Source organism: Osmia bicornis, chromosome 12 (assembly GCF_907164935.1).
Source record: "Osmia bicornis bicornis chromosome 12, iOsmBic2.1, whole genome shotgun sequence".
Lineage (NCBI taxonomy): Eukaryota > Metazoa > Arthropoda > Insecta > Hymenoptera > Megachilidae > Osmia > Osmia bicornis.
The window spans coordinates 3901962-3918269 of NC_060227.1; the positions used below are offsets into that span (position 1 = coordinate 3901962).

The 16308-nt window shown below is 31.1% G+C and overlaps 3 protein-coding genes across 8 annotated transcripts in view; 2 read left to right on the plus strand and 1 right to left on the minus strand.

Annotated features, from left to right (window-relative positions):
* LOC114871353 overlaps window positions 1-2299 on the plus strand; it is a 29738-nt gene extending 27439 nt beyond the window's left edge. For all 5 annotated transcript variants that reach the window (XM_029177139.2, XM_029177141.2, XM_029177142.2 and 2 more), the window contains one exon: window positions 116-2299. In XM_029177139.2, the coding sequence (XP_029032972.1) occupies window positions 116-187 (72 nt within the window). In that variant the 3' untranslated portion in view covers window positions 188-2299. The remainder of the gene's footprint in view (window positions 1-115) is intronic.
* Window positions 2300-3289: 990 nt separating this feature from the next.
* Window positions 3290-5043, minus strand: LOC123988376 (chromosome-associated kinesin KIF4-like). Its single transcript, XM_046288209.1, has one exon. The coding sequence runs from the start codon at window positions 4092-4094 to the stop codon at window positions 3441-3443; it is 654 nt and encodes a 217-aa protein (XP_046144165.1). The 5' UTR covers window positions 4095-5043; the 3' UTR covers window positions 3290-3440.
* A 4326-nt stretch (window positions 5044-9369) lies between these two features.
* Window positions 9370-16308, plus strand: part of LOC114871342 (protein-tyrosine sulfotransferase) — a 143879-nt gene continuing 136940 nt past the window's right edge. For both annotated transcript variants that reach the window (XM_029177114.2, XM_029177112.2), the window contains exon 1: window positions 9370-9777. The gene's annotated coding sequence lies outside the window, so the exon portion shown is untranslated. The remainder of the gene's footprint in view (window positions 9778-16308) is intronic.

Genomic DNA, 16308 nt, shown 5'->3' on the forward strand with positions numbered 1-16308 from the left:
AAATATTTTATTCTTAATTCCATTGACGTAATTAAGTGGCGACCAATGTGGGTTTGGCCTCTCCACCAAATGTGGATTTACCCCTTCATTTTTTACATATTCTGTTTTGTTTCAGATATTAATGAAGACAATGCCCACATCAATGTTTAGGCTATTAACTGGCCAGGAGTCTCCAGTGTACATATAAGCGTTTGGTTGCCTGGCTGATATGCGTAGTGAACAGACAATACATCCGCCATCCACTACCGTATAATTTACCAACTTTACTCTCTGTACAGATTTATTCTACGCAGATTGCTTTGTGTTTCAATTCTTGTGGAATTCTATTCATATACTCTCACCAGCTCCTGCTTAACAAAGCAACAAAACTTACGTAAACATGTTGCGACAAATATTAATATATTGAATATTTACATAAAGCAAAAGATATATATACATAATATATACATAAACGTTTTATTTATGAATGGGATTCTCTATGACTGTTTTCAAATTGACTATTCCAATAATTTATGGATAAATTTTGGATAAATTTTTTTTCATTTTTACTTTCTACTTATTTATTTATAATACAATGAAAAATATATTGCAGGACAATTTTTTTTCAACAACGTTATTGTGCCATCTATATTGTGCATTTATATTTACGAATTTTTTCTTTATTTCTCGTAATATCATTTTTTTCAATGTATTATATTTTGTGAATTTGATGAAAATGATATTTATTGCAGAAATAAAGTAACAAGTGAAATCAGCATTGAGAATCACATTCCATACGTGATAAGAAAAGCAAAGTATGCAGTGCACACGATTATATTAGGTTGATCGGAAAATAGTGTCGGATTCTTCAACGAAATGTCAGTTTGTTATCATTACATGTAGTTTATTCATTAATCATTATTTATTGTTTCTACCGAAACTTGTTGAAGCATCTTTGAGCTGTAAGTTCAAGGACAGTCTCAAATCTGAAAATTTCGCACAAATTTTTAACCGCAACGTATTGTTAACATTTTGAAATTCATCGAGTATATAGTGATATATATACATAAACGCATTCTGTCTACAGTAGGGATATACGGGTAGCCGAGATTAAGGGCTCGACTCTAGTCGGAAAAGATCGGGTGGGATCGGCCCGAAAGAATTCTTGGGATTCGATTCGGTATAGTGTTTAAAATGTATCGTATCACATTCATAGTACGGTCATTGATACACTTAATTTTTTTAAACAACCAAAAACATGGCACGTAGCAAATCGAGCGCTCATTCTTGCCCGACTTTTCCCGACCTGACCGAAAAATTTGCCTACCCGTATATCCGTAATCTACAGACATGCTAAGCATTGAAGGACATCCCTATTTGTTGTCCTCATAAAGGTATAATACAAGTTGACTACACATGCAAATAAGTGATGAAGGTTAGCTTATATTTTTCATAAGGAAAATCCGATAGTACTTTCCGATCAACCTAATACATAGCACAAAAGCTCTTTACCAACGTTTAGAGCAGGGCTGGAACTCTATACATTACGTAGCTCACGACGGAATATGTTTTTACCAGGGCCTTCATACATTCTGTTGGCTTCATAGAAAGTAACATTGTTTATTTAATCTGTTTTTTTATCCACGGATCGCAGTTTCCTTGTTTTGCACTAAGATTAAGAGCTACTATCTATTACATAATACTTTGAATGTGTCGTCTCGTGATAAATATCACGGTAGTTATACGGAAGAGTACTCCGTATTATGTATTGTACATGTAATTTTTTTTACTGTGATTTTCTTTTTATAACTACCTCTGTCGACAGAGGCATGCTTTTGCTGTTATTAGCAATCATTTTGAGCAAACAAGGATATTTAATAGCTCGCATCATTTATAAGAAAGTTCAACAATCGAGGTCGGTTATATAGTCAAGAAAATGCACAATTAAGAATTTAATATCCCATTTAAAATTTCTAACAAAATTATTGTCAAAATTACTATTTTAAAGAATATTCAATCAGCATTGAAAATTATATAAAAGGGTGCCTATTTCCTTGATAATGTATGTAAATCTAGAATTTTGCTTACTTCTTAATATTACAGATTTTAAATAACAAAATTTAATGTCCAAAGGATACAAATGATTCCATTGATTCTATGAAAATAGAAGACATTGACAATTATTTGAAATATTTATTTTAAGTATCATCTTAGCCACTTCATTTCATCGATTGATATTAACAAATACACTGTGAATAACTATTGAAACAAATCTATAATCTGTGAAGCAACATCTATATGTAACATACTGCGTATAAATGAACGCACTTATTTTTATTACTGGTGGACGATAATATTTCTTAGAATCGTCAGCTGTAAGCGACTTTTGTGGTGCAATATTGCTAAATCATTTTTTTATTATTACTGTAACCAAGCGAGAGCAATCTCATTAAAATAATTATACCAGCATTTACAATTGTCACCACTAATATGCTCTTCTTCAACTATTTAGAAAATATTCTCTATCTATGAAATATAAATGAAATGAAGAAAAGAAAAACATGAAATATTAATCTCAACTTTGCGTAACATTGTGACTGAGAAATTATTAAAAATTACAAATGGTAACAAAATAATGTTAATGCGGAGAGGAGTTCTCTTCTATGTAAATACCGCGCATTATATTAATTCTAAGTTTCATGTATTTGTTGCTGAAAAATTTTTCACTTTTTCGCTTCAACTATTGAGAAATACGCGATAACGAAAATCTTAAGATTTCTAATGAAAGTTTGATAAAATTTCAATGCCAAAGTACATTAAGTAATAACTTAAGTATGACAATATCCAAAATCGTTTCGTTTTTCCTAATTGTATATCATAACACATAACATAATTTTGATTTTTGGTGTATTTCAAATTTCAGTTCGTAATCATTTCTATCTCCGATATAAACTTTCATAGAACATCAAATTTGATCGTGTGTTTTAAGATAATAAGGCAATTCAGTATTTATTAAAGTAAACATTGGAATCTAAAAAAAGACTTATACTATATATTTTCATTCTTTAAGTAAATATCATTATTTCATTTATGTATTTCTTTTCTTTATATTTTTATTGTTTCTGTTTACTTTTTTGTTTTTAATGATATCAAGTCACATTATTATTTGTCATGTTAGTTTTTGTTACAAAGATGTTGAACAGATAAAAGATAAGTTATAAGGTGCTTCAAGGTTTAATTTTATATATTAGTATAAAAGTCTAATTATCACAAAAAATTAATTTTTTTTTAATTCTATACATTATTATGATACATGATCATTTTTAAAAATTCTTTTTAATTTTACTTTATTTCACGTTAATATGATTGAATATTTTTTACAAATTGATGAACCATAAAGTACCTACGTTATGGAATACTTTCAGTTATTTATTGTATTTTATTTACCATTGGAGTATGATTTAACATATAAACATTTTTGGAAATGTAAAAAAGAAAAATTTAAAAAGAGGAGAGAGAAAGCAAGAGAGAGAAAAAGAGTGAATATGAGAGAAAATGATTGAACAAAGTAATGTTTCCGCCTCATTTGTGACTCCGTTTTCTACAATTCCGATAACGTTTATATTTTTACCATCGTCTCTTATATTCACCATAGATTGACTTCGTTGCTTATCAGTTAATAAGTCATATAATTGGTCCTGATATAGTTCCATAAAAGAAACTGTAATTTTAAAATTCCACTCTTCTTTTAAGGAAACTATATCAAATATATCATTAACTGTTCGTGGAATAACGCTTAAATTATCTGCTCCAATGTTGTAATTTGTCCCCATTGAATATGTTTTACCGCTACCTGTTTGACCATAGGCTAATATATTTACGTTATAGCCCTCGAAAATGTTTTTTATTATGTCCTTAACAGAAGTATTATAAAAATCTTCTTGATTAATAGCGGGGGGAAAAACATAATTAAATGTAAAAGATTTATCTCTATTATCAATTACTATTTCAGGTACATCAGGAACAACTTTTAGGCATGTCTGACAGCCTCGTTCAATTTCTGTCTCTATTAAATGACGAATGCGTACTGCCACACGAACACTATTATCACTCATCGTCGTTTATGTAAAAAATCTTCTTCGCTGGATTCAGCTGAAGGCATTTGTGTAGCGTTACGTTCTTAAAAAAAAAAAATTCCCGAAAATCACCTAATTTTAGAGCGGTGTAGACCCTTAAAGCATTATATGGTATTAATCAATTTTACAAACCTTACATAGATTGGTTTGTTGTAATATCAGGTGATACATACAAAAACTGTATTCTATACTAATTTAATTTCATTTAAATTCATTAGTACCATGTACAATGCCCTGGAATTGAACCATTTTGTGTTGCCTTTTATCGAATATTAATATTTATCTATAATGCATGCTTGTGTAACGCATTCAAGTGGAGAATTCTTTTGCTTTATGTTTGAAAAATATACTTTTTCGTTTAAGAACTATATTTAAATATATGATTTAATGAATGTTTATAAGATTATTTATAAAAACTTGCTGGAACCAAAGAAATTTATGTTTTTTATAATGTAGAAATTTAATCGACAAAATGCAAATGTTTATATAAACACAACACAAGAGTTTTGTGTCAGTCTGTTAAAAATTATTTAAACAGAACTATATATATCTATGAAAGAAATATAAATCTATTAAAAATATATGCTGGTATAAAAGATTGATTTCTTCCACTTTTTGCAGTATCTTACTAACCGATTAAAATAAAAATTGAAAAGCTATTATGACCACATTCATTTAGAGTATGTACTTGATTGATCCAATTGAAAATATATAGTTATAAGTCAGTATATAACAGTGTATACATTGCAATAAACGTAAATAATTTAACCATTTCTTATATTTACAAAAAACATATTTATTAAGAGAGTGATTGTAAACTTGCTGTGAACATTAATGATAACAATAATATTAATAATACTAATAATAACAATAATCCCATAATGATAATCTTATTTCTGGTGCTAATATAAAATACAAATTTGCTCTGTTCTGATTTGAAATTTCAATGAAAAATGAAATTAAAATTTTGTACTAACAATTTTCTTTTATTAAATGTTTTTATTTTACATAAATTAAAGATACAAATTTGTTCAATCTTTAGTTTCATAAAAAGCAAAGAAAATTCTTAAATTACTGTGATGGTATTTGAAATGAAACTATGTTCAAATATATGTAATAATATATAAAATTTATTAAATCAATTATATTTTTAAAAATTATAATTTTAATTTCAATTTTTATATACTTTACTTTAAATTTATAAATTTATAAATAAAAACAGGATCCAATTTGAATGTTTTTATAACATATAAATTTGTGTACATTGTAAAAAATAGAGTTAAAGGGATTAACACAGAAGTATAAAGAATGATCCACTCGTACGTTTCACAAGCGTCTTTACTTCTGCATTAGTTGTAAATGTTGAATCTTATTTTTTTTTGCGATCTACTCGAATTAAAATTATTTAATTTTTTAATAATTTAATATATTCACTGTTACGTGATATTGTGTGCTCGATCATAAACACTAAATGTCCGCAGACGCGATATCGCGTGCATAATCGCCAAGATTAAAAGATTGTGGCACACAGCGATCGACTAATTTCCTGAGCTCGGTAGCGAACGTTTAACAATTAACCCGTTGAGTGCTATGAACGCATATAAAATATTCGTACAATAGCTAAATAATAAATCACACTTAATGTTTAATTAATTTTACAATAAGAATGAGTTAAATACATTAATTAATGCTTCCCAGGATTTTTCTTTGGTTTTTAGATAAATTCAACGTTATGCCAGGTGATTACTTATTGAAATTAATTATTAAATTACACTCTTCGGAGATGTTGTTATAAACTAACTGATATATGTACGAATATTCTCTACACCCACTGTATGCTCAGCTGCGTTTAATCATCGCGTATGTTTTATATTATAGAAATATAAAAAAAAAAAGCCTTAAACAAATTCATGTTTGATCATATACAGCGTAGACAGCGCGTTACATGTCGCATATCACATTGAATGTATACACACTCATATATCATTGAAAATGTACGTGTTCTTTCACATTAGAAAATCAAGTCAAGTTGAAGATATTAGTAAACAATTCCTAAAATGTGCGTAATATAAAATATTATTCCAAAATTTACAATACATAAGTGCAAGTGTTTTACAACACTAAATTTTAATTTTCTTGGTATACATTCTTACGTATTTAATATTAAATTCCAAACAAGAAATGAAACATCATTTCTATATCATACGATTAAACAGAAATGAATTTTGGCATGGAAATTTTAATCCGTAAAAGATTCGGCGAACAAAGGGAATGGTATGAATAAAACATATGGGATCAAACAACATGTTTAAATTTGGGTGGCCGAAACTTATCTAGTCATTACGCCAAGAGTAAGACGGATATATACGCATATGTATGTATAGATAAAGATATAAATATGAATATAAATATAAATATAAATATAAATATGAATTATAAATATAAATATAAATACAAATGTATGTTGCCTGTGTGTATATGTGTATATGATATATGTATATGTATATTTATGTACGTATACATATATACACAGATAAAAGAAGAAAAAGAAAAAAAGAAAATAAAATACGCAGCCATCGCGAGCCACCCTGACTGAACGTGTCTAGCCACATTTTAATAAATAATAACATTCGCAAAAGACATTATTGTCGAGCTGACCTTGCGTGATTATTGATAGGATACTTTCTTAGAATAACACTTTATTTATTCTAAGAAATTAAGTTTGTCGATTTAATTCAGTTCTTTTTGTCACTTACTTTTAAAAATAACGTATTGTTTAAAAGAATGTTACACTTAAAAATATATTGTACAATTATTTTAAAAAATTACATCGTAACTTAGAGTTTCCTACGATGGATTGTACAATAAGAATGGTATAAGTGTATAAATATCTATATACCTATATATATATATAGAAAATAAAGCTATGGAAAATTTGCGATTCAAACTATTGTTATCGTAAGCAACGTTTCCTCGAATTTCTTTTCCAACTGTGCGGATCTGTTATTCTTCCGAGCACAGAATTTTTGAATTACGCGTGAAAAATTCTGTATGCGCGGGAACAGTGCATCTGTGCATGCGCACAGCTTAGAGGGAACATTGTAATACATGTTTGAACGTATTCGCTTCAAAAAATCGTACAAGAGGCTTCGATGCGTTGAACTTGAAAAAAAAAAAAAAAAGCGAGAGATCATCTTTTTTAATTATGCTTCCCACTTTGTTCATTTGTCACCAATAAAATGCGTTGCGACTAAAATTCGTATGTCTGAACGAAAAAGCAAATTTTGTATTCGAAAGTGTTAAAAGAAATCTACGGTTTGCAATAAGAAAAATAAGTGTGGCAACGTTCGAAATTATTTGTGCTGTGAAAAAAAATCACGGTACAAATTCGAGACAGATAGCGACAAAAATAATTTATAGCTTTTTATATAAAGAGTCATAAACTTACATTTTTCGATGAAAGTTCATACGTAAAAATAAAGGAGCAACGAGTTTTTATTTAAGGGGAATAGACGTACATACTTAAGCTAATAAAACAAGTTCAAATTAATTATTGAGAAAAATGTAAATTCTAAAATATACTGAATAGAAATTTCATGATCTAAATTTAAAAAAAAGGAACTTGCTACACGAATTTATTTTTACTTTGTATGAAGTTTTAATTTTGTTATTCAATCAATTTTAATAAACAGGTGGTGGATAGTTTTATATGTAAAAATAAAATTAACCACTATTCATTTAAAAAATTTTTTTTTGCAATATATTGACCTAGTATTCGGGTCCTCTTTGTATAAGTTATTATATAATATATTAAGTGTACAAATTAATTTGGTGTCTTTAATAATACACATTTTAAATTTGAACATTTAATCATAAAAGAAAAGATATCGAATTAATTTGTATGTATATAATATATTTATACATATAAGTTATCATAGATATTCAATTTGCATTAATTCAAATAATTTCTTTTATTTCGTGAGAAGTGATGTATAGCAACAGTCGTATAGTAAAACTAACACATTCGAATAAGAAACGTTAATTTTTATAATACAATCACTAATCGTGCAAAGTCAATGCGAACGATAGACGCAATGAAATAAATCGTTGATAAGATAATCTAAATACAACCATTTGTAACGTCGATAAGTGATAAAATATACCTTATAAATAAATAGAGCTTGCGCTGTAGCTTCAGTCATGAAACATGCTACAAGACATCGTGACTATCTTTATCAATGTTTGTGAATGTATTATAAGTTATAAATTATAAGTGAGCTACTGAATGTGTACATGGTAATGTTATACTAGTCCATATTAAGATAATAATAAAATGTAATTTTGAATTCAAATTCTGAACGCATCTATATTAATACTTTAGATTTTCATACTTTTTTCTTTATTGTGGTAAAAAAAAGCACCTTATTTTTTATGTGAAGGAAATCTAGATATACTTTAACGTTTCTTATAATTTTTTTCCATCTGTGCGAAGCTACTGTTTGTCTGACAATGAGCACAGAATTTTGAATTACGCGCGGAAAAATTCTGCACATGAGCACTTACGTCAGGATGCGCAAGCGCATGTGCGTACTGATTCCTTGAGAGGAGCTGGCGTCGTCGGTTAAATTAAGATTCAAAACATCAATTTCTTGCTTTTCTCCATTCCATGTGAGTTTGTAAACACGTATTATTAAATTTTGGTATCAAAATTCGAAATATTGTAGCTTTTATAACCAGTTTTTATCATTACATATTCCTCTGTGATCGCAATATTCTATAGCGTCCAGAACGCTTTCCACCATTAGTTGGTTAGAACGAATTTCTATTTTGTTTATTTCTTCATTTACTATTAGATGGTAATAGTGATAGTTTCAAATGCATCCATCGATACAAAATTGGAAAAAACATAAAAAGAAGGTTTTTACAACATTTTTAGCTTAGTAAATTAATTACCGAACTATAATGTGCAAAGCAAGTATATAATTATAGTATGTGTAATATGCATGCATATAAGTTTTAGAAAGAGAAAAAGATATAACGGAGTAGATGTTTAACCACTTAACTGAACAATTATTTTGTAAAAGTGTGTTTTAAGTTAAGAGGTTAATGATAAAAACTGGTAATGTACGTATATGATATGTGCATATAAATACATACATAAGGAAGAAATACATATCCGAATAAAAAGTATTTCATATTGTTTAAAATAATAGTATTAATTTTTAAATCATTTATTTTGCAATCTCAGTTGGTTTATAAATTTCGATCTCGAAATGTAGCCAACGACGCGCATGCGCATCGCGTTCCCGCCCTTCTCCCACCATTTAGTTCGAGTGCGTGCCGCGACGCACGGTGGCGCTGCGGTAGTAGCAGCTGATCCATGGTACGGTGTGGAACAGTCGTGTTCGTGGCGCGTTTCGGAGTGTGATCGTACCGGTATGGTCGTGGACGACGTTTCTCCTCGTTCTGGAGTTACGTCCTAGTGAGTCTCGTGTACGACTCTCGTGACAAGTGGCTGTCCCGGAACAGTAGTATTCGACCGATTCCTCTGCTGACACGTTGCGAAACAGTGAAAGGTGCAGAGGACGTGCAAGGAGAACGACGGACGAAGGAAGAGCAAGGAGAATCCGTCACGACGCGACGCATCCATCCTGAAAAACTGGTGAGTCTTAATTTCACATTATCTCATCGATATACGTGGAAAGAGTGTAGAAAACGTATCGTAAAATCGTGGCACGTGCTTCGTGATTACCCTTGAGGTCGGTCGTACATAGAAGGCGCACACGTGAGACTCGCGTACCCTTTCGAGGTGACTGACACCTGATGCATCAATGACCATACCACGCGTACGAGTCGCATGTTATTTCCTTTTCTTTTCCACGATTCCACGCTATTTAATTCAACGAGAAGAATCGTTGTGTTAGCACGTTCCACGATGATACGGTGTGAAATACAGCGTAGAAGCACTTTGTATGAAACAAAAGGACGCGCGCTCGTTTTTATGATTAGTATATATGCATCCAAACGTAGCAAAGATAGGTTATGTCACAGATGCCAGAGGCATTTTTTAGCCGTGGGATTCGCGGGAGTGGCGGGTCTCATCCCACGGATAGACAGTTCTAATATGTGCATACATATGTGCTTTAACGGAACGTGGTTTTAAATCATCGGTAAATCAAACCAGTGGCTCTCAATTCGTGTATCTTACGAAATGATTCTATTATTCAATTTTTGTGTTTAAACCGTGATGCGTGTTCAAGATCACGTATGTAGTTATCGTGGTAGAATAGCGTTCCATATAAGAGCGTAAATTCATTGGGAATGCCGACGTCTCGGTTATTTACACAGCATCCTGAAACCGTTTCTCAAGGTCAGAAGGGTACCGTTTTCAATACTAATGTACAGATTTGCATATGTATATCGTTCGTAATTCGATGTATGCAATTTTTCATTAATATAACACACGAGTTGAATAACTACTGGTAAACGTTAATATGCATGATACGATGTATAACTGTTTATTCGTGTGACACACATAGCAACGTTTTATGTCGCATATCCATCGAGTGTTCCCGTTCTCCGTTCATGAATAAATTACTTATTCAAACTTGTTCGTTTCAAATGAGTTTTAAAACGATCTACTGGCGTCAGTACTATTCGCTACGATAAAAATGGCGACTAGATGCTCGATGTTCAATGTTAGATGAATTATCGCGTTTCGCGTCGGGGAGGAAATGGTTCCATTAGCGTCTAACTCAAGTTTGTCGCGCTATTTACGATCGAACATACATTATTTATGTTGGTATATTATGTAGCTACATTATAGCATTTTTATTTAGAATCTTAAAATTTAAAATCTTCATAACAGCCATGCTTGACGTAACCCGGAAGTTTTTGCAATACACATCTATAATTTTTGAAGGTTATAAAGTAGACTCTCGTTATATCACCGCGGATGGGGTGGAAAATTTTGGAAGATTCCACATTTTCAATTGAAAGAGAAATAGGACATAAAATTATATCATTTTGGTAGGTTTTATGATAACGGAAGAATAATGGCAATATAACGAGAGTCCACTGTATTTTTCAAATTGTTCTTGTTTCATATAGAAAATTTTAGTAAAATAATTGTTTTATTGCATTTTTAAATTTTCCCGCCAGAACTTATGGCGGTAATTTTAAATTCAGTCGAACAAGTACCTAGGTTTTTTTTAAATACCAGTGCTGCCATAAGTTTTGTCGGTGCAAAAATGCCTCGAATGGTTAATAATTTTTAAATAGACGTGTTTTTATTACCTGCAATAAAGCATGCTTTTTTAAAGCAGACAAAGGTACCTTGTTCGTATATTGTGCTTTGTGCAATTAACGTTTTAACGATGACGTAGTTGCAAATATGGTGCTGTAAATCGAGAAAAATTAAAATCAGGCTGCGAATGAAAAAATTGAAGGAAAAAGAAATAATCCCGCGTGTCGTAGCTACGAATTCACAATTACTTCCTTCTCACCCTGTGGGACGAACAGTTCACCGGTGTTTTCAACGCGAAACTTTATGGAAATTTCGGTTGCCCAAGCTCGCAGCAAGTGCTTCGTTTAAATTTCATTATCTCGAACGCCGGCTAAATGACACGTTCCTCGTTTCCAACCACCCGACGAAAACTTACCTAGTCGCGTCACAAACGAATTAGGTGATAACAATTGTCGGCCGCGTGTTCGTTGTAACCGACATCCAGAATTCAAAACTAGAATTCGATTAGAATTCGAGCGAAGCAACAACGCGTCTGCTCTCTACCGAAGCGAATAAAATTATTTCAGTGATTAATTTCAATTTAATTTTGTATTTCAGATTATTTTCATTTTCTAAACTCTTCATTATAATACATGTAGTATAAAAGTAGTATAATTTTAATTTTACATATCACAATCACATATTTGAAGTTTTATTAATAATTATTGAGAAATGCGGGGAATAGTTATCAAGATCTCGATTACATTCATTCATTAAACTTTTATTTTTATTTGGAATTCTTGATTGCTGTTATCACAGAAATTGTGTCACTAATTATCAAGTAAATCATTGATAAGACAGGAATGTAGTTAGTTGCGTCACATTTGTTTACTATCCACGTTGAACGAGTTAGAATCTGGATTGATTTCTAATCGAAAACTCGTCCGACACTTTCGCCAATTCAGAGATTAATCGGGTATGAAACGTTGAACTGGTTTCGCGGGCATGGTCACACGAAACTTGAATCATGATCGCAAAAAATGCGTTTTATCAAAGGTTCCGTTTTACTGTGTTCATTCATCGAGATTGCTGACGTTTGCTTTTGTTGTTTTATCGGTGAAATTGCAACGGGAGTTTGCTTGAAAAATTGTAGTTCTATAAAAATAACGAAGAGAAAAGAAAAATAGAAAATACGAGAGAGGTCGGTTACGGGCGATACTATTGACTTTAAAAACGGTGTAATTGAAAGTACTGTTTCTTGTAATTTATCTTCTCACGAGTATGTTTTGCGAACAAACGTGACCCCGTTTAATAACTGTGCAGAAGCTGACGATTCGTTAACCAGGGTTAATAACGATTTAATTTCTTTTGTGGTCAAACGAATTTATTAGATGGTGTAAAAGTTCCCAAATATAATTCTACGAATTAGATGTTTTAAAAAGCATGTTATATTTAGTTAAAAATTCATCGATTTCAGGAAATGTAAGATCGTTTAAGTAGAATATTGAACATGGTAGGCTTCCCTACATAATGTACTTGGGAAATTTTGAAACTTTGTATTCTGAATGTTAAAAAATTTGGATTTTGGAATAATTTTGAGATTTTTAAATTTGAATTTCGAGCTTTTGGAACTGAATTATGAAATTTCAGAATGCGAATTTTGAAGCTTTCAAATTATAATTTTAGAATTGCTGAATGCAAATTTTCCAAATTTCGAATTTTGGAAAATTTTAATTTTGGAATTTCGAAATTTATGTTTTGAAATGTCTTTTTGAAGATTTGATGTCTGAATTGTGGAATTTTGAAGTTTGAACTATGAACTTTGAAATTTCAATATCTTGTGATTTTAAAAGTTAATTCATTCAAAATACCTAGTAAATTTCTAGTACTATAGGGAATAGTGGGCATGTTGCCCCTATATTTCAATTTTCCATAGGGAAGCCTGCTTTGGTAGGGATCAATAATTGATCTCTCAATACATATACTGAACTCGATGATCGCATTTCTCTCTGCACGCATTCTGCTGCGTTCTTTCAGCATGTACACGCGTAAAACACGTTGAGTGAATAAAGGCGTAGGAACGAAAGCGAATTCGTTTGAATCGGTATTGTTTTCGAGAAACGACAGGGCCGTATACCTAAATAGAGCACTTCAATGGGCGCGTAACGATTCTACGTAATAGGAACGGCGATGATTTTAATTGAAATTTCGACAGTCGAGCGAACATTTCGGGATTGAAAAGGCAATTAAGATCGTAGGCAACGATATATCGTCGGTTGTGACCTAACCTCTTAATCGAACTCGGTTTTGGCCCAGTTCGATCGCTTCCCCCAAAATTTATCTATCCCATAAACGATCTAGGAAATTGAACGGGCAAATCAATCGAATTATTCATATCGTTATCCTGTTAAATGAAACAACCTTTCCCTTTATTTTTTTAACCTTCTCTCTAACACACCCCGGGCTAATAATAACTTTTAATTTTCTCTGCACCTATCTTCTTAAAAATCAATAAATACTTATGCAGCTAAAGTTTTTGTAGTTAAAATACAGAGGATGTAATTACATCCCTGTGTGCAGGACTAACGTTATCATATTTGCATATGAAGAGAAGGTATGATTTTCAAGCTATGATTATTATTAGCGGCTTTGTAGGATTATGTTTCATTTTTTATCATTTTCATTAGCTATTTTGAGCTAGAGAGATTACCGTTTGAAGAGAGGAAGGAAATTAATCCCTTGTGGATGGAGTATTATTGTTAAGCTCGATGCTGTATATGCATAAAATATTGTGCATTTAAGCTTAACTGTACAGGGTGTTTATAAAATTTGAAATCAAACTTCAAATAGGATTTTGAACGGATCGATTCCTCAAATAAAAATTTGCATTTTTGAATTTTCCTCGTTGAATACTATTAGAATATATAAAAAAAAGATTAATAATTTTTTACGTATAATAGGACTTCATTCTCGAATATTCTTTGGCTGGATTTGATTAATATCTGTCAGCATTTATCGTCAAAAGAAGATTGCTTCGCTGTTTGTTTGAAACGTATTCTGGAATATTGCATTTGGTGGAGAGTAATATGCTCGCGAAACGGTGCATTATTAGTATCATAAAATTCCTCCGGTCGAGCTTAACCATTCAACGATTATGCTTTGGTACAGGAATATTGCTGAGCCAGGATGTACTTCAATAATTTGTTAGAGGATTTCAGACGAAATACACTGTACTGAATCAAAAATTGCTGCAGGAGTAATTATGTTTCTTTGCAACAGGAACCATCGGTTGTATTTTAATTTACGAAGCAGAGATTCGTTGAAGCCCGCGTTTTATTGATGTTTTTACTGTAACATTGCGAAAATATCTGCAGGGTTTTGGTCGTTTAAATATCCAGCCAGTATGCGTTTCTTCTTGCGTAAATACCATGTCGTTGCATTCGTGTTGCTTCAACAATTTCTACACAGAAAATGTAAAATTTCAAAACTTTTCTGTCTGAAGCTAATATAAAATATTGCCATGCAGAGCTAGATTAAGAGGAGGTAGGTCTAAAGGGGGCTACAGCCCTGAGCCCCATTATAAGCTTTCCATTGAATATATCCAAAAAAAAATTAGATGTAAATTAATATTGTTTGAAATAAATTTCAATTTTTTAACTAAGTTTATCTACCAATGGGCCCCTCGAAGGTCGCTTAATTCCCGGGCTCTAGAAATCCTAATTCGGCCCTGTTGCCATGAGACTTGTCTAGTTTAACCCTTTATTGCTTTGTGTTACAAATAAAATTGTAAATGAACCGTAAATTCCATTATTATTAAAATTATAGGAATGTTACCTTGAATAATTTTCTATAATTTAACGAAAATTTGGTTATAATATATATTGGTAAAAATATATTGTTTTAAATTGAATTCAAGAAAATTATGCAACGATTAGTTAATGATTAGAGTAATTACTTGGAACTTTAATTACAGAGGGTTAATAGAAATTTTGAATAATATAAATTAGCATTAGTTATTATGATATTAATCGCAGTAATATGCTTCGTTTACGTTTTGAAATTAAAAGCAGCATAGAAGTTAAACTCTGTATTTATCGCCATCTGCCGCGGTAATATTTCTATGGTTGATCAGTAGAGCATGCCACCTCATTCATTCACAGGAACCCCGTAGGCATGCTCCACAATCAGCACAGCAAATTTCAGACCACCGACTGAAATTTAAAATTGCTTTTCATTTTTAATTGAAAGCTTAAGTAGGTATTTATTATCGAAACTGACGAGCTTTTATAAAACAGTTCCTTCGCTGTCTGTGATCTTAAATAACCTGCTGGCATAGGTCGATGGCTCGTTTTAAAAATACCTATCGCTTCATGAAGGGAGATAAATATAATGTACGGCTTGGGAATGAGAAAAATACATCATAGGCTTTCGCAGTTATACTCGCGATTAAATCAGGCTTCCTTAGAGCAGCTATTTAATTTTGATGACATTAATATTGAAAGTAATTTAGGCACAAAATAATGTAATTTTTAATTACATTATAAAATTTAGTATATAGCTAAGAAATATGAATAGTAAACAAATATCGATGGGTGGCATCGTAATTATTACCATCTCAAATATTCCTGATATTATTATATTAATATTAGACACAAATTAAATAAAAATTGTGCGAAGTTATGGGGACTATCTTTTAATGCATATGGTGTTTTCGTAGATGAAAGAACTTATGAAATTTTAAAGTTATCTCTTTTTTTTTAGATATCTTCATATACTTTTCTGACCTATTTTGAAAATTTTCAAAATTAACCAAACTTTCAATTTTCTCATCAAAGTAAACGTTCAAAATTGCGACTATTAATTTCAATTCAGTGTAACTCTTGTAAGCTCCATCATCTACAACAAATTCTGCTTGCACCAAGGATAGTCCCTATGATATGGTACAACTTGTATTTAACAAACCCCCTG